The 22,401-nt window shown below is 36.3% G+C and overlaps 2 protein-coding genes across 4 annotated transcripts in view; one reads left to right on the forward strand and one right to left on the reverse strand.

The window, feature by feature from the left end:
* Positions 1–16,339, forward strand: part of TMPRSS15 (transmembrane serine protease 15) — a 58,423-nt gene extending 42,084 nt beyond the window's left edge. The window contains exons 21-27 of the mRNA XM_075033909.1: positions 5,803–5,898; positions 9,391–9,440; positions 9,879–10,053; positions 11,999–12,180; positions 12,428–12,523; positions 13,444–13,583; positions 15,285–16,339. Coding sequence (XP_074890010.1) covers positions 5,803–5,898; positions 9,391–9,440; positions 9,879–10,053; positions 11,999–12,180; positions 12,428–12,523; positions 13,444–13,583; positions 15,285–15,440 — 895 coding nt within the window. The 3' untranslated portion in view covers positions 15,441–16,339. The remainder of the gene's footprint in view (positions 1–5,802; positions 5,899–9,390; positions 9,441–9,878; positions 10,054–11,998; positions 12,181–12,427; positions 12,524–13,443; positions 13,584–15,284) is intronic.
* Positions 16,340–16,607: 268 nt separating this feature from the next.
* CHODL (chondrolectin) overlaps positions 16,608–22,401 on the reverse strand; it is a 31,759-nt gene continuing 25,965 nt past the window's right edge. The window contains exons 7-8 of one of the 3 annotated variants that reach the window (XM_075033911.1): positions 21,977–22,055; positions 20,162–20,300 (exon numbers count right to left, since the gene is read on the reverse strand). In XM_075033911.1, the coding sequence (XP_074890012.1) occupies positions 20,298–20,300; positions 21,977–22,055 (82 nt within the window). In that variant the 3' untranslated portion in view covers positions 20,162–20,297. Of the gene's footprint in view, positions 20,301–21,976; positions 22,056–22,401 lie in introns of all 3 variants that reach the window. The other 2 variants (XM_075033910.1, XM_075033914.1) reach the window with 2 other exon arrangements.

Consider the following 22,401-nt stretch of genomic DNA (forward strand, 5'->3'; position numbering starts at 1 on the left):
TCACTGCCATCCACTGAATAATAAATAGCTTTCCTACAGTGCTGAGGTTTTTAGGGAATGTCATTCATCCAAGTAATAATAAAATTAAATTCTAAGCTTGCAATTCATTATGTTGGTCTCTGACCAAAGTAGGATGACTGCAAATGCCCTTCTGATAAATTAATTGTAGAAATCACAGAGTTAGGAGGACTTGGAGAAATATCCAAGTGTTATTTGAAAATATCTGTAAACATTGGATGAATGTGCGCTGGTTTGGTTTTTTACTTTTTCCCTTTGGGTAGCTACTGCATTTACATAAGTATCAGATACCTGCATGCACAATTCCTGATTGTAATTTATGTATGTAATTACCTCATTTATGCATTCCTATAAGAACACACAAACTATGACTAAAGGTTCTTCTAGTCAATTACTTTATCCTTTACAGTGGCCAGTAGCCTTCTTCCTCTGATTCTTTCTCCCTGTCCCCCACCTCCTTTTCCTCTATAACTTCTGGACACCAGTCACTTTGTGGTCTACTGGTTTAATTTACTTTTTTATATTTGAAAGGTTTCAGTGAACTTTGTTTTCCATGGTATTTTCTATTACCTTTTAAAAATTACTTACGCATTTGTCTCCATAACATTCTGTGGCAATACATTCCAGTCTGTCTCTATAAACTAGTCAAATATACTTGTTAAAAAAATTCCTATTAAGTTTCCTATTTAATTCTTTTTAATTCAATTTCTCAGTTTATTACATATTCCCATTTTCAAGAAAAAGTATTTGTTAACCTAAATTGCATCACATTCTCGTATCCTGAGCGCTACTGCTGTTACTGATCCTACAGAAAAGGATAAAATTCTCATGTATATACTTATATATAACTCCTGTAATCATCACGTTATTTCTGCCTTCCACAAACCCGCCTGTAGCAGCATATTTGTTAATAAGTGGCAGCACATTTGTTACTAAATGGATGTTTGTAAGAACAGGTCTTGAGCAGGCTATAACTCATGCTCCTATACTGAATAATTACCTAGAATCATGCTTTATTAAAGAAAGAGGCTAAGGTTCATCTAGGACAATTTATTTTTGCTGTTAATTGCTTATATATTTGCTAGTCTCATTTACTGTTTAATTTATGAAAGGACTGAAATGATAGGAGTCTTGTAGCATATCCTGATTATTTAAGTAGCTGGGCTAGAAAGTGCAATTTTCCACACAGATTCTAATAAATCACACACATGAATCCTTTTGCCTCCATTTTTCAAATATGTGACTGTCGCATTTGTGTTATGTGCCGAACAGGAAGCAAATCTGGAGGCGTGCCTATGTGTTCATCTACAAAATACAAGCTAGGTAACCACTTACAAATATTCTTAACGAGTCTGGAGTGCAAGGTGCACAAATTGGTGCTCTTGAGAAACCTGAACAAGATCCTTTGCTCAGCTTGCACTTGTAATTGTGTACATCTGGCAACACTGTTAAAATCTGAGTATTGGTACATCAATCTTCCTTGAACCAACAAAATCATACATTGAGCTTTTCACCATTCTGCTGGTTAGGTGTGAAACATGCTTATTTCTCTGGGGCCAGAGCCAGCTGCGTCTTTACTGAATTGTATCCAGGAATGAGGGTAGACCTGGCAATTTTGCCATGCTCAAAAGTCCAATAAGGACTGAGAGTTTAGGCCTTGCTCTCAACCCTGCAGTCTGTTTTCTTCATGAACTCACAAAATTCTGAAGAAAGAAATTATTTCATTGGAATACAATGTCTTGTTTGGGATTTCCAGGTCAATTAGGTTTTCATCCTCCCCACTTATGAATGGTCAGTAGTAGCTACATGCCTAGTTGCTTGAGATGTGTCAGAAAATCCTGTCTTTGACTGTCAGATCCAGGTTCTCTAGTGTGCCAAGAATATAACATATGGCCTGAAAGGGGTGGAAATGATCCCCCAAAATTTATGCACCCAAAATTTTTATTCTGATAGATAAATTAGGATAATAAACATGATATACAGCTTACTCTGCTGTAGAGCCAATGAGAGTCATGTGCTGGATATAAGACAGAACCTGTTTCTTGGTGTGTTCAGGCTGCATTTACAGCATTGAGGACCAGAATTAGGACAGTCCTAATAACTTGGTACTAGACTTAATTTCATGTCAGTTGTCACCAAATAATAACGTGCACTTTGATCTGGCAGCCACAGGAGGACTCTCAATAATTTGGGGGGGGATTTGTAGGTCCACAGCTTCACTTAGGATCAGACACTGCTAGTAAGCTCAGATTAAACTCATTGCTTAAGAAGCTTCATTTCAAGTCCAGAAAGTATAGAGAGGTTATGTTTATTTATCATTTGCAAATTTTCGTATAAAAAATTGTGTGTATGCAAGCATTTAGAAAACAGCTGATCTTCATATGAATCCACATGTGAACAAAGCTTTTTTATGCCAAAGAAAGTGTTCACTATTTGTAATTTGCTACTATTCTTCATTGTTTGTTTTTCTGTCAGAAAATCAGCAGGTGAAACAGACACTGCCCTGTGTCTTAAACACAAATTAAACAAACTGCAGACATCCCACAGCCTGAGAACTAAACAATGAATTACAAAATGTGTGAACATATTTTCTTCAAATAAAAAATGCTTTGGTTGTTTTCTTTTTTTTTAAACAAGGAAAAGAATTGTAGCTATTGGACAATTGCACTTCTATCCTTATTCTGAATATTTTTTTCGGCTAGTACCACATCGTGTAAATCTTTCCCAACATTTGCTACTGCTCATTGTTACTGAGCACATGTCAGACAGAGTTAGACACTGAAATCATCATGATCCATAGAGTATTTAGGTACATGAGGACCAATAATATCTGAGGAATTCACTGCACAGATATCTCTGTACATCTGTGTGTAAAAAAACCTCGTAAGACTATTCTCTAAGTTTTCTGTAAGTTTTGCCTAGTGAGCATGTTGAATGGAATAAGGGCTATTTAACATCTAGATTAGCCTTTTAAACGCCATTTTTGTCATAGCCTGCAAGATTTCTGAAAGATCATTTTCATTAACAGAAATTAAAGAACCGTGACACTGAGTTTCTGGACCTGCAGAACAAACTATATTCTTGTTACTAAACTGAGTATCTGGAGGAAAAGTGTACGATTTATTATACTTACAGAAATGCTTAACCCTCATCATTTACCAATAAGTTAATTAAAAGAGTAGCAGATTGATTTTTGCCATCACTCATAAAGCTTAGACATTTCCAGTTGTGTGTGCTCCAGCACACTAAGAAACCAAATGAAATTATCAAGTTTTCTCAAAAAAGGGCTTAGATTTTATTTCAAAAAGCTGGGGAAGCTTAATAAAGCCCCTGTGATTACAGAGAAGCTCAGGTAAGTTCCAAACTGTAATCCAGAAATTTCAGCATTTATAAAAAAAAAAAAAAAAAAAAAAGGAAACAGAAGAGTGGGAAATAGTTTGCTCAGTCTTTGCTGAAAAAGACCGAGAGAGATACTGAGGTGAGATAAGAGATCTTCACAAGTATTATGAGGTTGGTGGAAGGTGTGACTTGGAAGGTTTATAGTGTTTGCCCTATTACAGGGTGTCTCACAGTAATCTCGTAAAACACATATGCATTCTGTTTTCCTGGTATAATGTGCATGGAAAATGTAAGCCAGTAATATTCATAAATGCACATACTCTAAACTTTTCCTGGTAACCTGTTCATTTTTTTACATTGTGTTGTGGTTTAACCCCAGCCATCAACTAAGAACCACACAGCCGCTCACTCAATTCCCCCTACACCCAGTGGGATGGGGGAGAAAATAGGGAAAAGAAGTAAAACTTGTGGGTTGAGATAAGAATGGTTTAATAGAATATAAAAAGAAGAAACTAATAATAATAATGATAACACTAATAAAATGACAACAGTCATGATAAAAGGATTGGAATATACAAGTGATGCACAGTGCAATTGCTCACCACCCACCAATTGATGCCCAGTTAGTCCCTGAGAGGCAATCCGCCCACCCCCACTCCTCCCAGTTCCTAAATTAGATGTGACATCACATGGTATGGAATACCCTGTTGGCCACTTTGGATCAGCTGCCCTGGCTGTGTCCCCTCCCAGCTTCTTGTGCCCCTCCAGCTTTCTCGCTGGCTGGGCATCATAAGCTGAAAAATCCTTGACTTTAGACTAAACATTACTTAGCAACAACTGAAAACACCAGTGTGTTATCAACATTCTTCTCATACCTAACTCAAAAACATAGCACTATACCAGCTACTAGGAAGACAATTAACTCTGTCCCAGCTGAAACCAGGACACATTGGTAAGAGCTCCTGCTTACTAACTTTCTCAAAAAATAACTTAGTGCCTTTTTCACACATTTGCACTTATCATAGCTCAGTGATTAGGCCAGTCTCAACGAAGTTCCTCATCGTAGAATTTGACTCTACCTAGCTGGGTTGGCACTTTACTACTTTCCTGGACTGTCTAAAAGGTCAGGTCAGGGTTCTGGGGTAATCTCTGAAGTACGTATTAGTATATTAGTGTTTTATATTGAAAAAGTCTGTACACTAGGCTAGAGGGTACAAACACTCTACATATATCTATATATCTAGAGATAGAATTAAGTAGGCTTTGTCATTTTGAGATTAAGAAATGCTTCAGTAATGACTTTTTCAGTAGGGTGGGTCATACAGCTCTCCTAGTGGTACAGCAGGGCTATTTAACCTCTCCGTTCTCCTATGCCTTGTCTTACTCTCCATACACAGCAGACTGACAAGCAGATTCTACACCTCTTACTTCCCAGGAGAATGAGATTTACTGCACTTGAAGAGAAGAGAAGATACTTCCTTGATATAGAGGTGCTCCTTGTGTATTAAACCTGCACAAATGGTTCTCTTCTTGCTCCTGAGATATGTATGGCTAAAGGGTCAGATGGGAGCAGGCTGTCACCTCAGAAAAAATTATGTAGTCTGACCACAGCTATCGTTTTTCTCCATGCTTCCTCAAGAGAAAGCAAATATGTTACTTAGGAGTATGTTCCAAGCTGGGCATATGCAGTATTACAGAGTATATGATGCAGAATGGGCTATAAAGTAAATCTGGATATGGGTTGTAAACATCAAAGCCATTTATCTCACCAATAGTACACAGAATTTTTGGTGTTCAAAAGGCCATTTTTACAAAAAAAGTTAGTCAAGGATTACACCCTACTTCAAAGGAACTATCCTGTTGAATAGCAAACGTGACACCCTTAACTTATTCCAGAGTTATTTTGATTTCAACAGATACACAAGGTGAAACTTAAATTCTAAGAAAGGTGGCATTTATTCCATTAGATTCTTTATGATATAAAATATAGTTTCATTTTTTCTCTAGACACAGAAGTATAGTACAAATATAATTACCCCCCTCCAACAAAAGCAAACCTGTGATATTCTAAGGTTCATCTATTACTGTTCCATTTTGCATACTAAGTTTTAGCTCCGTATATTCAAGAATTTGTACTGCAAACCCTTCACTGTGGCAGAGGAAAGCAGAAATTGATAATTCAGTGCTACTAAAATAATTAATTTCTGTATTTCAATATTATTGTAGCATCAGAAATCTTAGAATAAGATGCAAGAGTGAAAGTAGGTGAGTCGCATTTTAATTCATGTGAGTTTCAAGCCTCGAAAATCTCCTGATAAATAGTCATTATTTCAGGAAAAAAAATGATGCAGTTTATTCCACCAGCATAATCATTTCCCAAACATTCCTCCACTGGTGGAACAGGATAAATATCTAAAAATATGCATGTGTATCTTTTCCTTCCAGGGATACAAATATGTCATCAACTGTATTATTCATTGGAGATGGCCCATTTGCCAACATCACCAAAGCAGCTAACTACAGCCTAATATTTACAAAGAGGTGGGTAGAGTGAGGTTTCTTCCTCATACAAAGGATAACTTAAAGTATGGTGGGGATTTATACACTAATTTCTAGCTCAAGTTTATCTGAGGTAACATGATTCTGTATGAGTTCTGGACTATAAACATGTCTAGGTTTTATTTTCTGTCTGCTGATGAATTCTGTGTAACATTGGGCAACTCATTCTTCCCTCTTCCATTCTTGTCCATCTATTGTAAATTTAAAAGGAGAGAGATGCTTGCTACATTTTTAGCTAACATTCAGTACAATCTTAAGTGACATCTTTATACATATACTGTGAAAACAATAAATACAGCTATTTTTACAAAACAATTCTTATCTAGAAATCTCTGAATTATGAATATATAATATAGTAGAAGAATTAAAATGGACTGGCATTCACCCATGTTTATATAGTAGTTATCACACTAGGTTCTCTCTGTAATCAATGGAGAAAAATAAGCACTCCAGATTGTGATCCATCAAGGCAACTCTTGAAATATGATGAGTCACACTCTATAATCCATTTACTTTATTGACACAGACTTAGGACTAAGTGTGGATTGCTAAGGTAAGCAATCCACAGACAGGTATCTATATTTAGACAAATTAGTCCCACTCAAAAATGACTTCTGGATTTGTCTCCACATTTAGAAGTGAATCATTAGATGAGATGATCCTAGGAATAAATTCAATTATATTCTAATATTTCTCAGTCCAAGTAACAGCTGAAGTGATTCTGAAGGGTCCTACAAACTGGCAGATTTCTTGTAGATTAAATGAAAATGTAATGTTAGCACAGGATTATATACTCAGGAAATTCTGGGATTTACAGTACACCTCCAAAAGGAGAAAGGCTTGCCATCATAAAATAAAATAAAAAAAATATATACAATTACTTCAATTACTGTCTTTCTGCTTATAAGAGGGCTTATTGTACACATTTTTCTGGAATCCTACCAAAAGTGCTGAGGCAGAAAATTACTGTCTTATTGCTAAAATGCTGAAACCATGTTGAGGATGGCAAGAGTCCATGTTCTTTCAGGTTTCCTTTATAAACATACCACATAGTAACAAAGCAGGAGAGAATTCTTAATTTTCTATGCTGTATTTTATCTATAGTAAAAAAAAAAAAGAAATACATTTTATGTTCTAATTATACTCTGTTAATCCCAAACATTTATCATTCTCACTGGTGGTGAAAGTATCTTAAACTAATGGAATATCGTTGCAAACTATTTTTCTTTTTTTCTTGAGTGGATGTCTAAATCAGCATTGACACAAGAGATCTTAAAGAGCAGTAATGATTTAAAGATGTCTTCTGTTAATATCTATTAAACACTAAAAAGTGATTAATGCAGGAGGAAATGGAATAAGTTCATTCATCTTAGTTGTAATTCTGTTGTAGAAACAGGTATCTTCTACCATGTTTCATCTGGTCAGCTGATAGGAATCATTTTACAGGGTGACACCATTACAGCTATGCACTTTTTTTGTACATATAATGAATGATAGAAAGATCACACAGATTTGATAATTAAAAAAACAAATTCATTAACTGGTAATCAAATTATAAAATGTATTTCTCACATTCTCTTTGGTCTTTATTCAAGCATAACCACCATTGAAGCAAAGGAGGGCACATATAATAGGAATTGAAAGCTGTGGTGGTACAGATAGCAAAACTGTTCTCTGATGCCCTTAGGAAATGTATTTCTTGGCAGGATAGCTTTGTAACAGGGCAAAATCCTGCCTTGAAGATATATGTGAACAGATTCCACAGGCATAATTGCTTCTGCCAGTCCTAAGTGAAGATCATACTCACAGACGTCCCAGCTACTCCAGATTTCTGCCTAGCATGCTGCTTCATAGATTACACTCAGAGAGGCGCTTAGGATAGGTATTCAGCACATGCTATGCCTCTGTTGCCTTTTGGACTCTCCTGTGCTGACCAAGAGGCAGCTGAGGACTGGTGAATTGAAGTGCAGGCAAGGAAATGGTTTTCATACTGGGAGCTAGCTTCAAGAAGAAGAAAAAGCAGAGGCCCATGAAGTAATTTCTACTAAAGTATCAGTAAGTACTGGTGGCGGGACAAAGACCCTCATTACATGCAATTCCTTGCTTCAGTGTAAAACAAAATAGGGACAAATCTTACATGCTGGATGTTATTTTGGCTGGTTTATGCATCTAGCTAAGAGAAAGCATAGGATTGGCTGAAGGAGCTAATATACAATACCACTGACCACCCTTTTAAAGCCTATGGAGGGAGCTTGGTCAAGAGTATTCAGTTGCTCTGAAGTTTACGCAGAAGATGGTAGTGGTTTCCTGTGGGTTTATGCATTTCTGGTCGTCCTCCTTGATGTTTGTCTCACTACCAAGGGACAACTTTATGAAGTCAATACAGATTTGTATACAAATTACAGAATTCGGTTTTCCCTTTTTATATTACAACTTTAAAATTATGCACCTGTCTTGAAGTGGAAAATGGGCTTGTGGGACTGTTCAGAGCTGGAGGCATATCTCATTCTTAGCCCCTCTGTAGCGAGGATTTAACTGGGGAGATGGGGGGAGTGATTACAGTTCCCACCTGACCTTCTTGCACCACTGTGCCATTGTGAAAATGCTGGGTCACATCATGCATTTCCCTCACCATAGATATCAAATTTTAGAGCAAACATAGTGAAGAATACATAATACCATACCATGTCTAAAGTATCCTTCACTTTTTCTGTTTAAAAATGATGTGAAAATGCATACTGTAAACTAGCCATTGGCACACTTTTTTTTCTCTGATATATTTCTGTGTGTATCAGATTTAAATTGCTAGCACATACCTGCCCCAAGTGTTTAGATTCATTACAAGCTATGAAGATAATCTTAAAACCTCTGGATATCAGAAATGCTTGATTAGTTTTGATCTGTGGTCTTGTGCTCTTCAGACTCTGGCTTTGTATCTCTGCTAAATAATTTCTAACACTGTATATGCAGCTATATATTTTACAGTGCATTATAATCTTAGTTAAAAGATACAGTGCTATCAAACTAACCTCTTAAATTCTTTGGTCACACTGATCTCTAGTGGTAAGGTATTGAAAACATCTCAAAAGGTAGAAAAAATACCATATGCAGTTACAATTTTATTGAGAATCTGTCACAGACAGATGACTCATTTCCCTAAACCACAAGGGGAGTCTACTCTTATTTCTGTAACATACACCAATTAAGTGTCCATTGAAGAGGAATATGTACATTTAATATTATATATAATATAATTTTTTACCTTTATAATTAAAATATAATTAAATCATGTAGGATAAAATATTATATTTAACAGTTTAATACTGATAAACTAATGTACTTTAAGTATATATATACTTACATACATTTATATATATATATGTGTATGTCTGTTATGTATGTATGTATATTTTACAGTCATTTAGTGTTACCTGGTGTGCAGATAAGTGTGATTTAATTGCACTTTCATTCTAGAGAACACTGTTTGAACAACCTGGTGGTTCATCTGCAATGTAACATTAAACGTAAGTACACATACCTTGGGAATATTTCACACAGAAATCAAATTGTTCAGTCAATAAAGCCTAATGTTTATAGTTTGAATTGAAAGATTAGGGAATGGACTATAAAAGCCATATTTGTAATGACATAAACACAGGAAAATTTACAGTCTTCACTTGTTTTCAGAGTGAAGTATACACTAGAGATGGGTCTGTACTGAAAACTCATATATAAAAAATCCAGAAGGTCTGAGGAAATAACACATCTAAATCCAAGTTATAAAGTTTCATCTTGATTTCACCTATAAAATGCCAAAGTTTTTTCCACAGTAATAGTATTTTTGAATAGCAGTTCAGATACTACAAAGCCTGGTTTTCCAAGAATATTCACTAGTCTAATAAAACATGCTATATTCCTCTAAAAATCCACTTTTTTTTTTCTTTTTTTTTTTATTTATTTAGCTTGTGGAAAACACCTGGTAACTCAGAACAATGGAATAAGGATTGTAGGTGGAAGTGATGCCAGGAGAGAGGCTTGGCCTTGGATAGTTTCACTCCATTTTAATTACAGACCTGTTTGTGGAGCTTCCCTTGTCAGTGATGAATGGCTGGTGACAGCAGCACACTGTGTATATGGGTAATGTTCACTGCACTCACAAGCTAACACATTCTGATAGTCCCACAACATGCAAGTATCCAAATGGTGGATAGTTGTCAGTAAAGCTGGGTTGAAGTATGACCTGAACCATCAATCAATCCTGTATAGAGCAAAACACACTTTCAAAGGATCATACTGAAATCACTGGGGAGTGGCACTTTTTAGAGGGTTTCTAGATGTTTACTTTAGAATGAAATTAATATAAATTCACAAGTGCCCCTTTCTCTCTAATGACTCCGGGGCATCTTTCCAACTAGCTGAGATGGCCATATGACATTCATGCCATGCCTTTTCTTTTTTATTTTAATGATGATGAAACCCTTATTTTATGTGCAAGTTCACTAAGGAGGCATCAGATTACGAATAATTTGTGACACTGATATATAAATTTAACAACTAGCTCACAGTTTAATAACTGTGTCTTGAATCACGTGTGGGTTCAGCTAAAGGGTCCATTACCTTCTGGTAAACCCTCAGTCCTTACTTTAAAGCAGAGAATCATGGAAACCAAGCAGCATTTTCTGAACAATGAAGAATTGTACTTTAAATATATGGTATTAATACTGAACATTTGCACTTAACCCGTAATTAATGTGGGCCTCCATTAATTAGTTGAATCTCTGCCAGTGGTCTAAAGGATGACATCATACCTCATAAAGGTAAACTCCTGTAAACTTGCCTGTTCCTCCTGTATATTGTCATAGATTGATCAAGTTTTACTGTGCATCAGTGGAATGAATCTTGATTTATGTGCATTGATTAGGCAATATTGGATATCCTGTAGATGGTGTAATTTGTACCATTCAAAGAAGTGATACATATTTAAATATTTTCTAGGTTTTGCTTCCATAACATCTGTAATAAAAACAAGTGCTGTATAAGACACCTAGAAACGGGAATGGCAAAAAAAGAAACATTAATATTCAAAATTACAGTAGAGCTTTCTTTATAAATAGCTAAGTAGTAAGGCAGTGGATACTATGCCAATACATTAACGCTGCCTCATTTCATGACAGAAGCTATATTCCGCACGACGACACTGAAATGAGTAGGATCAAGCCCTTTTATTTTTCACAAAATAAATCCACACCTGTCTTGGTACTTCCTTTCCATTTAAATCACCTTTCTTTTTTCACTTAAATCTCATTTTATCATGTTGACTTTGCTGGAATTTTCCTAAGTGAGAGCTTCCAGTTTCACACCTTAATTCTGAACATTTAACTTAACCGCTCCTAGTTTAGAACAAGATAACCTCTTGACATCAGGCCAAAAGAACAGCAGAAACCAATTCAGTCCAACAATCAGGCTGAAAACATATTTTTGAAACTATGAACTGGTTAATTAAAAAATAGCAAATAATTAAATTCTCTAACTTAAATACAGCCTCAAACCAGCATGCATAGCTCAGCAAAAAATGCAGATGAAGTCATATTTTGTCTTAGCATATCTTTTTCAATTGAGATTAAAAAATTAATCTAAATCTAAAAAATGCAGTCTATGAGCTGCAGCATTTCCAGCAACATTTTAGACCTATTATTCTTTAGATAATCCATAATAATTTTCTAGCTGGGACTGATATTAATTGCCTGGTGGGAAGTCAGCAGTATTCTTCACAGTGTTTAAAAAGCCATAGTAATTTAGTTAATTTATATTTCCTCCTCTGCACTACTATCTGATTAATTCTTTATAAATAATGTATTATCAGCTTAACATAAAAAATCAAGCACATATTTCTATAGTGTGGATATTTAAGATAGTATTACTACCACAAAATTGTAAGCACATCCGCTACATTCTGTTTATTTTGACAAAATGTGCAAATGCTATGAATTACCATGACGTTAAAGATTAGCATTTTACCTAACATATTTTTCAAAACATTCATTAATTATTCATATATGTGAATATTCCTTGCAACTTCTAGGAGGCAATTAAAACCATCTCAATGGAAAGCAGTTCTTGGCTTGTATGACCAATCAGATATGACAAAGCCTTCAACAGTAGTTCAAAACATCGATCAAATAGTTATAAATCCTCATTACATGAAGCGTACAAAAGATAGCGATATTGCTCTCATGCACCTTCAATACAAAGTGCAATATACAGGTGAGTTGTTATTTTCCCATAAAGCAGATTTGCTCGATTATGCAAAACTCTAACTGTGCTAAGCATATGAGGGTGACAGGGTGGCTGTACATTTTTTATGGGCTAATCATTCTGTAGTCAGTCCAGTACTTCCTGGATAACTTGCCCAAAAAGTGGGTTTGAATTAATGAACATTTTCTTATGTGACTTCATAAAAACCTGAATACAGGGAAGAGGTTGAACTTGATTGCTTGTCTCTTATTCACAGATTACATACAACCTATCTGCTTACCAGAAAAAAATCAACAGTTTTTACCAGGAATTAACTGCTCCATTGCTGGCTGGGGTAGTATTATGAACAAAGGTGGGTCATCTGCTTGGAAAATTATAACAGGCATGAAGCTATAAGGGAAAGCTTGCTCCTGATTCCACAGGGGTTACTACAGTCAAATAGTTTAGAGAGGTACTCGTTCATATGAAAATTTTGGAACTATCCCCCTCCACTGTTCCTCTTCTAAAGCAAACTAATAGTTACAACATATTTATTAGAAAAAAAAATACATATCTAAGATCATTAAATTATGAAAAAACCTTATTGCATCCCCTTAGAAGTTATGATGACTACTTTTCTCAACATGAAATACGTACATTTTACTTCCATATATTGGGTGGGGGAGGAGGAAGATTAGTCTTCCTGACAGTGTGCAGATGATTTTCCTCAGAAGTCAAGCATACTGACTGTAGTGTGAAATGTATGTTCTGTTTGTATATCATATGCTCCAGATTTGGAGTCTCTGTGAAATAATAAACATGTCATTTCACTTCCACAGTTGCTTGTACGCATTTGCTTCTACCTTTTCAGAATAAAATTACATTTAAAATTTTGGGTAGGAATTAGTATAGGAAATGTTTATAAAAATTTGAAATAATCAAAGTTACACAACAAATAGTGAGGAAACACCAGACAATCCAAGCTCCTAAGCCCTTAATTATCCCTTAGATCTCCCAAAGTGAGTTCATAGTCATTGATTTTAGTAATCTTGATTTAATTATAAACAAATTCAGTCCCATTACACAAATGAAAGACAGGATTAAGTTAATGAGCACCATTTAATCAGTGACTGTGTTACAGTGGTATAAGCCTGAATAGTACAGCAGTGAGGCAGGGATTCCTGCTGCTTGGTAGCATGCCCAGCATGCTGGAACAGGAACAAAACCATCAGTGTTCTGAGCAGGATGTACATATTTATTACAGCAGGTAAACGTACTTTGTATTTCCATCAGGTCCCACTTCATATATATTGCAAGAAGCAGAGGTCCCTCTCATTTCGAATGAAAAATGCCAACAATGGATGCCAGAATATAGTATTACTGAGAATATGATCTGTGCGGGATATGACATAGGAGGAGTAGATTCCTGTCAGGTAAATACAAGCCACTCATTTCCACTGCTAGCATACACCACAGCTGATTACTGAATAAAATGCTCCCTGATCCTCCAGGCATTAAAACCAGGACAATCACTGTCAGTGAATGTAATTTCTACTCTCAGTATTTTGCCCATTTAATACTTTATCAGGGTACAAGTTGAAAAGATAAAAATCTATTTTGGATCATCTTGACATAAATAACCATGGAGGGAGATAAATATGAGGACTGGAAATTTTCTGCTCTAAGCTTTGAGTAATTACTGCTGAGTAATTCCATGAAGGAAAGAGGGACATGCTTAGGGAAAAGCAGAGTACAGAGAAATAAATACCAAATAGATTGAAGTCTCAGAAATGCTTTATGCAGGGAAAGGGAGAGCAACGATGCTTTTCCCCAGAATCTGTAGACTGTGGAGACCTTTTTTAAGTGGATGTCAGTATTTACGAGAGGTTGCCTTTCTGCATTATCTCATATGCTGCTTCCTGGGGATCTATTTTTTAATCTGTTCCAGCTCTGCTTATAACATGCTGCTTCTCTTTGAGGATGTAGTCAGAGTTGGCTGTCACATAATTTTTCTTCCAGCAATATGTACTTTATGGCATGGAGACTGCCTGGTTCTCCTCAAGTCTGCTGAGGAGCACTCTCACATAATTACTCTTGCCTTGCCCTCACAACCTATGCCTTCATCAGGTGCAGTGACTTTGGCTAGTCTAGTCTAGAAGGAGGAGTGTATGCAAGCCTAATTTCACTTGCCATTTCTTCATCCTCTGTGGCTTCCCTCTTTCCTTTTTTGCCTTCTGAACCTCATACTGAAAAAAAGACATGTAGCACCATAGGCTGATACAGAGCACAAGTGACCAGCATTGTGATCAGTGACCATTCAACCATAAGCAAAGACAAACAAGTGAGTCCTTATAGCCCTTCAGCCTTTAGGCTGCTGTCACAGCCTTTAAATGTTTGCAGGTGCCCTGGAGTTATGGGCAGAAGTATTTTAATAGCTGAGTCCTTGCAGAACTCTCCCATAAAGCTTCATTCACAGGGCCGTGAGAAGACAAAAATAATACTGCTTCGACCAACTCAATAGACAAAGAAAAATAGTCATTGTTTTCTTCCTCATCAAAACAAGACACTCACGGCTGACTCATCCCTCACTCAGGTTGTAGGATGAATCAAATTTCATCTCCCACACTCTATTGCAATGCTACATCTGCTAAACTATTGAGAAGGAGGTGTGAGAAAAGGACACCTCCTCTTCTGGCAATCTTGCCGTCTTTTTCTCTAAATTTGAAATTGCAGAAACTCTGGGGTAACCAAAAATAGAACTGCATTTTGGCTGAATAGATTCAACTAAAAAATAACCCTATGCATTTACACAGGCTTTGTGAAAGATGAAGGGCTAAACGTAAAAGTAATAAACAAAAGAAATCATTTGAAACCCAGTCTTCTATTGAAAGACTGAACAGAGCTTAAGATCACGAACTTTAACAAAAAAAAAAAAAAAAGAAAGAAAAAAGGGAAATGGATTATCTCAAGAATTTTTCCACATGGAAGAATTCACATTGATCTCATTTGTGGTACCCAAGACGTATAGGGATACAATGTCTATGATTAAGGATCAACATGAACAAAACATCATAAACAGGCTCTGTTTCAAAGTTGACACTGTTCACTTTTAACTTTTGAATTTCATATTGCAGGGAGATTCAGGTGGCCCTCTGACATCTGAAGATGGTAACAAGTGGTTTTTGGTTGGAGTAACATCATTTGGCTATAAGTGTGCACTTCCCAAACGACCAGGAGTGTATGTTCGAGTCACCATGTTTGTGGACTGGATCAAAAAAATTATCTATTAGCTTGATATTTTTTAATGATAGAAATAGAATTTAAAGATTGAAAGTAAGCCATTGTATAATGATGTAAAACAGACTGGCATTTCAATCTCACAGTTACAGAAACTAAACAAATATTTAAATTTGGGGGAGAAAAATATTAATAATTGAGAACTCCATTACCAATAGAGAGCAATATTTCAAAACAGATGCTGTGGGTTTTTTAATAAATAGTTTTATCATTTTACTTTTTTCTTTTATATAAGATCATGGGGAAACAGTTTCTTTGAACACCAGTGCGTTAAATGCATAGTGGAGGGCTTTTCAAAGCATAGGCAGTAAAAAAAAAGTGGCAAACTACAAATGCTTTATTGAAAAATGGTCCAAATTATTAATTTCAGGCCAAACATTACCTGTTTTTATGTTTTTACACTATTTTTCAGTGTGCATTTTCACTTCAACGCATAGTCAACTCTTCTCAGTAATCTCACCACATGTCAAAATAAAGCTATATCTGTTTAAACTGGGCTCATTGGAGTTTTTCTATCTTGTCTACTACAAAAAGCTCTGGAATGAGGTTTATGGATTGTGCATAAAGGCTGATCATGCATCATATGCTGCTTTCTAATGAATAAACTGAATGTAAGGCAAAATTTCTCTCTTGTGTAATTCATTTGGAATTAATAGAGTTAAATAAAGATTGAATATAGCTTTTCAGTTTTCTTTTTAGGCAGGTGTTTTGGCAATTATTCAAGCAATTATAGATATTTGCTTGTGTACACCCAAGCACAGACTCACAATACTGCAACTTCCTCTCATAAAGATCTGACAATAATGCATATCAGCTATTTCTGGTGAATAAAAAGTAATAGCGTTGCCTTGATATATTACATGCTTTTTCTGTACTGGTGACGTCTAATACTGATTCCGTGCTTTGTATAAAAACCTATCACAATAGCCCATTACAGCATTCTAAAGAGGAAAGAATATGAAGGAAAAAGGGGAGGGGGGTATCTTCTTGAGCTCTTTTCTAAATAGGCTTCTATTAAAATATAATTATCTACTTGTTGAAATGCCTTAAATTAAATGATGTCTTAATGTTAGTGTAATATGATGCATATCCTTTATTTCTGTTTTCAGCCTAGTGTAGGAATTTAATATATTTTTAATGCCCAAGTACTACATGAAAATACAAAATGCATAATTAAAATGTGACACGATTTCTGCATTCTTTACCTTACATCACTATTGTAAATTGTGTTTCAGTCTGTTAATGAAATATAAGACCCAACTCAAAGCAGATCCAGTCACTATAAAAAATATGCTTCCCAGAAATACAGTAATAAACTTTTATTTATGTGTATTTTTTCCTTCCCAAACTGCAAAGCATAGATATATTGAGGCATACATTAATAAACCATCCCATCAGGCTAAAAAATTTCCTAGTATAAACTCTGGTATAGAAACATACATGTAATATAGACTAGTATAATTAAAAATAAACATTTTATTCAATGAATTTATGTCTAGATAAAACTAACATAACCTTAGTCGACCACATTCTAGCCTTCATTCAGCATCCATTATTTCAGTTGCCTGCATATTAACCTGTGGAGAAACCAGTCATTACTATGTTAAAACACATAGGCAGCATGGTTTATTTTCAATTGAGTCACAGTTCCAAGATGCTTTGAAAAAGAGGGTGGAAGCTTGATGAAGACTTACATTTGCTTGCACCCAAAAAAGGTTAAAAGAATAAAGGAGGAAACAACAGCTTTCTCTCTCAGATGCTTCCTGCTTGCAAAAGGCCAACATCACTATGGAAAAAAAAAATAAATTATATTCCCTGGGGAAAATAGGGGCAGTGGGAGTATAATGTTTTTGAAATACCAAACTGAAGCCATGCTATCCATCTGAGGACTAGCTAAGGTTCACTATTCATCCTTCAGTTCTTTGCCCCACCTACTGCTGGCCTTTAAAAGAGATTTAGGGAGGCAGTGAGCAGAAGGGAATGTGGTCACCACGAGGGGACCCCATAGCTGTACATAAAAGCCAACAAGCTTATTCAAAGTGGCTGTAGTTGATTAAATCTGTCACTTGACATGGGAAATCATTTTCCTTTCTCCACTCTGTAGATGTTAATGTGAATATGAAGGACAGAGAGGGTTGGTGGTTTTTGTCAGTTTTTTTGGTTTTCTTTTTCAATAGCAATTCTGTTGCCACTAATGGACCATGTCACATAAATACCTGTTGTTGTTCTTCTGGATTCTCTCAGCTCCAACAAAATCCAAAGGAAATATCAGCATAAAGTCTAATTTCTAGGTATTCTTTCTGCAAGTGTGCAACACACATATCTTTCCTGCTTTCACCCTTAATCCTATCTCTCTTTATGTGTAGAAATAAGGGAAATAAAGATGAAAGAATTTGTGTATGTACAGGATTTGTATGTTTTGCATGGAAAAGAATCACCAGCTTAAAGGTGGGAGCCGTAAGACTATAAGTTTGATCCGTGCACTATTTGCAGTCTTCTACACAGGATTCTTAAGTTTCTTTAGATTATACCTAGTATCTAGGAACAACATCCTAAGCAAAGGAAATACACGGAAGGATACATTTCGTTTCCCTAAGCAGGTGATATGATCTGGAAATATTTTATCCCAATAACCAATATTTCTTATTTAGATATAGAATCTGAGTACATTATAATAAAAGCTTTGTATGCCACTTTCCATTCTTCCTTCACACAGAGTTTTAGACTGGTCCATGCTGATAACTGCCCAGCAATCACCTTCACCCCATAAGAAATACATCTGAAGGTATTTGCATTCTCCTATCTGCTGCATGGAAATCACTTCTGCTGCCTTAATCATAATATTGATCATGACACCTTTATATGTCCTTTAGAAGCACAAAGTATGAAGAAATAGTTATTCCTTAAATTAAGTTAAAGGGAGTTAATCCTTCAAAACCATAAAAAAAGAACTAGATTATTTTTACCGCAACTGTTCCTGAGAAAGAGGAATCTCTTGCCCTCAGTTAAGCAATACTTAAGTCAGGAGAAAAAAAATCTGGTCTTGGTGATCATGCAGGATCATAGTATTTCCTCTCTATTTACAATCACTACAAAGGAAATTGAAGTAAGGGATTGAGCAAAGAAAGAAGTTGTGACTGACTGGAAATACTACAGAATATTTTAAGTAGGAATAGCAATACTTAACCTGAACTACAGAAGAAGGCCACTTCAAAGAGGAAGTAAAAACATGGTATAACATCAGCTTTAAGATGCTCCCAAAAGTGATTCAGCAATAGCATTGCACAATTAGTATTAGTGGTATTGAACTTGTAAATATTTTTTCTTTACTCAGAAAAATTGATACACATTTGTCTCTGAACTCAAAGCTGAGGTCAACATCAGCTAGCACAGTGTAGGCAACCTAAAGAGTAGTACAGTTTTGCTTCTGTCTGCCTCTGCCCCTTCCCAACTTCCACCCAGCAGTAGTTTTGAATCTGTGTTAATGTAAAGCCAACTAGCTTGAACCCGTGCTCTTGAACTCTTGCTGCAACTGCAGAAAAACTGCTTAACTTTCTGCTACAGCACTACTGTCACCACCAAATCAGCCAGAGTGCTATTGCTACCACCCCAAGATCTGCTCCTAATGACTGGTAAAACCATTCTTATGGCACAGAAAGCTCTTAAGGAACCAAAGAGAATGGACATTAATGATGTTAACAACAACTCTAGAAGATGACTTTAAATGCATCAGGGTTATCTCTAAATCTGTCCATCAATTAACATAATTAATGCTTTTCTAGCTAATAGTCTAAGTAATGTTGGGATCAATCAGTTAGTGCCACTTCCAGGAAAAGCCGTTTGTCTTCTCCTTCATCCAACATTACATTATTCCAATACAATAATTTGTTATTATTAGCTATATTTAAATGATCTTTAATGTCTTTTTTACATCGATTACTGAAACAAATAGTTTTAAACTCTTGCCCATTGTGATAATATTTTTTTTTTCCTTAGAAGAAGTAAAAAATATTTTACTTAAATAACAACTAATGGCTGCCTTCAAAGGATACCTCATTAATGAAGTATCACTTATCAAGTTATTTATGTTGACCTTGGACCAATATGTCAACAAGTTATGGTCATTCCCTGGAAAAGCGGATTCATTATATGACATCAAATTACTTTTATGAACCCTTGAATTTCATCACATCAGATCAATGTCACAACATGGTTGTTATCTCTGCCAGCAACCATGTTAATATTTAATAAAATAATTTGTGTGCCTGAAGATCAAAAACTGTGTTAAGTGTGCAAATAAATACTAAACAAATATTTTTATAAAACATTTATGCAAAGATAAATAATTGTTACACTGTAAAATTGTCAGTTCCATTTACAGTACATCAACTAGGTTACAATGCACGAGAGACTAAAGGAAACAAAGGGGGCTTGTTTAACTACAGTCTTAAAACTGATATACATTGTAGATATTTCCCCATAAAAACTTCAAATGCTCTTTTCATTTCATTGCTCACAACTAGCTAACTTACATCTCTTAGCAAAATAAACACATACCCTTTATTTAGCATGGCATATTTTGTTACTGAATTAATAATCAAACATTATATAAAAATGATCTGAACATTTGCCTCAAGGGGGAGCTTACAGTTCATTCTTGTAGATCCTTTGCATTTTCAAGCCATTCCAAGCTAATGTTCTTTGACGACATTACAATACAGCCTGACTGCAAAATGTTATTTTTGCTTTGTTTTCAGTCAGTAAATCATTATACCTCCATGCTACTGTCCTTCCTAGGCGTCTTTGAAATCCATAGTGTGGACTGGTTTGTACTGGTTTTTGTTCTTCCTTTACTGAAAAATAAAAATATAAACTATTTTCAGTGCATGTATGCCTTTGCAGTCCTGATTCAGTTTTGTGATCAGACCTGGGTATTTCCTCCCCTATTTGAAGGTCACCTTTGTTACTTTCATAGCATAGGTTCCCCATCCACAGAAGAGTCATGCCCATGCTGCACCAAGCACAGCACCACAGCAGTGGGTCAAGGTAAGCAACTGTTACCGAAGTTACCAGACCACCATGCTTAGCAGCACTCCTCCCAGGAACAGAACTGACTTGGCCCATTGGTTTGGGGGGGTTTGGTTGTGGGGTTTTTTTCCGGTTCTCATTCAACCACACCTACTCATACAGTCGTCTTCTCACAGATGGGTGCAGACACTGTTTGACCAGGGTGGTGGGAGGCTGGGTGTTTCCCACCTCTGGGGGGACATATGGGGGACAGGAGCACACACGTCCCCCAGCACACGTCCAACGTGCTCAGGGTGCAGCCCACCCACCCCGAGGAGGCAACTGCAACCCTGCCCACACGCATCCTGGAGCTGCACCCCCATGACCGCGGTATACTAACAGGGGCCAGTGTGTAGCGGTACGCTAGAAAGCCTCTTCCCTTCAGGGCTTGACCTAACTTCTGATGAAGTAATGGCACATGAATCTGACTCCTAGCAATGAATGACTGGTAGAAAGCTTCCTTAGGCCTAGTTTTCATTCAAAACTCTCAGTAGTAGTTTTTGTGTTTGGGGTTTTTTTTAATATAAAAGATAAAACTGGTTCCAAAAGTACATGCTCTGCAACACTGCAAAAATGTTCACTCTAGTCTTTGCAGGGAGCCCTGAGGTACCCTGTAAGTTGATGCCAGTCTTTCCACGTGGCTAGCGTCTCTGCTACGACTGCCACAACATGCCACTTTCCCTCACTTAGATGACAGTGCGCTGCAGTCTAGGAAAAGAGGCACTTCATGAGGCACTACAGCTGCATTTCAATCAAAATGTTTTAGTCTCTGGCAAGAATATTTCACACTGATCATTTTTTCCAATTAAGTAAAAACCAGAGGAGGAGAAGTAGCCCTACATAATTCTGTAACTAAGTTGGAAACCTGAAAGGCAAGATCCCAACAGTCCTATACGTTCAGTTTCACTCCTTTCCTGGTGTGTAAATGTAAGCGAGTCTGAGTTGATTTGAAATGTACTTTGAGGGAGCTGGATGGTACGTAGTTTTTAGTCCCTCCAGACTTACCTCTGAAGTCCTACAAAGTAATGCATTATGTACCTGAGCCCATTGGAGTAATTGAAAAGACTCCCATTGGTTTCAGCGGACTTTAGATCAGGCCACAATGCTATAAACAAAGCAATTGCAATGAATCAAGTAGCTTCAGCACTTCTTTCCTTAAGAAACTGATTCACTACTTCCTTCCAGATTAATACAGCAAAATCAGGCATATTTTGTAAATTAATAATGAAATGCTTTGAATGAGTCCTTGCCACACGTCAGGAACAATTTCTAAATACTCTGGATCAGAATTTTAGCTGTATAAAATAAGCTTCTCTTCAGAGAACTGATGCTGATTTTCAACAGCTATACATCTGGTTCAGGAAATAGGTTTTAGTAAGAAAGGTAAAGAAGATGCAATAAATAGCTTGAGCACATTGCTGTTTTGACCATCAAATGCAATCATAGAAACTTAGAAATATACCAGGTTGGAATTTAAACTTTCTGCAAGGCATTCAGATGATAATGGAGATGGGTCTTTGAAGCAGTTTCTCCTTGCTTCCCTGGAAGAAATGAAAGGGAGAGCATCTAAGCATGAATGAGCTGATCATTTCTACTAGCTACAGGGAAGATGTTTTGCTTTGCCTTATTACTACCCTTTAAGAGCCCAACGCCAGGCAAAATTAGTCATGACCTTTCAAGCTAGGCATGTCCTGGTTGGCCATGGATTGTGGCTTTCAGAGGAAAGGTCACCATGTTGTGGAAGCCTAAAAAAGAATGAGAAGTCAGGTTCATTTGGGAAACTGGGGATCCCTCCGTGCCCAGCAGGACATAGCCCCTTTCCTAAAGCTCTACAGTGTCCAGCTGATCAGTTCAAGTGGCTGCCTCTTTTTTTGATTTTCTTTTTGC

This window comes from Buteo buteo, chromosome 8 (genome assembly GCF_964188355.1).
Source record: "Buteo buteo chromosome 8, bButBut1.hap1.1, whole genome shotgun sequence".
Taxonomy (NCBI): Eukaryota; Metazoa; Chordata; class Aves; order Accipitriformes; family Accipitridae; genus Buteo; species Buteo buteo.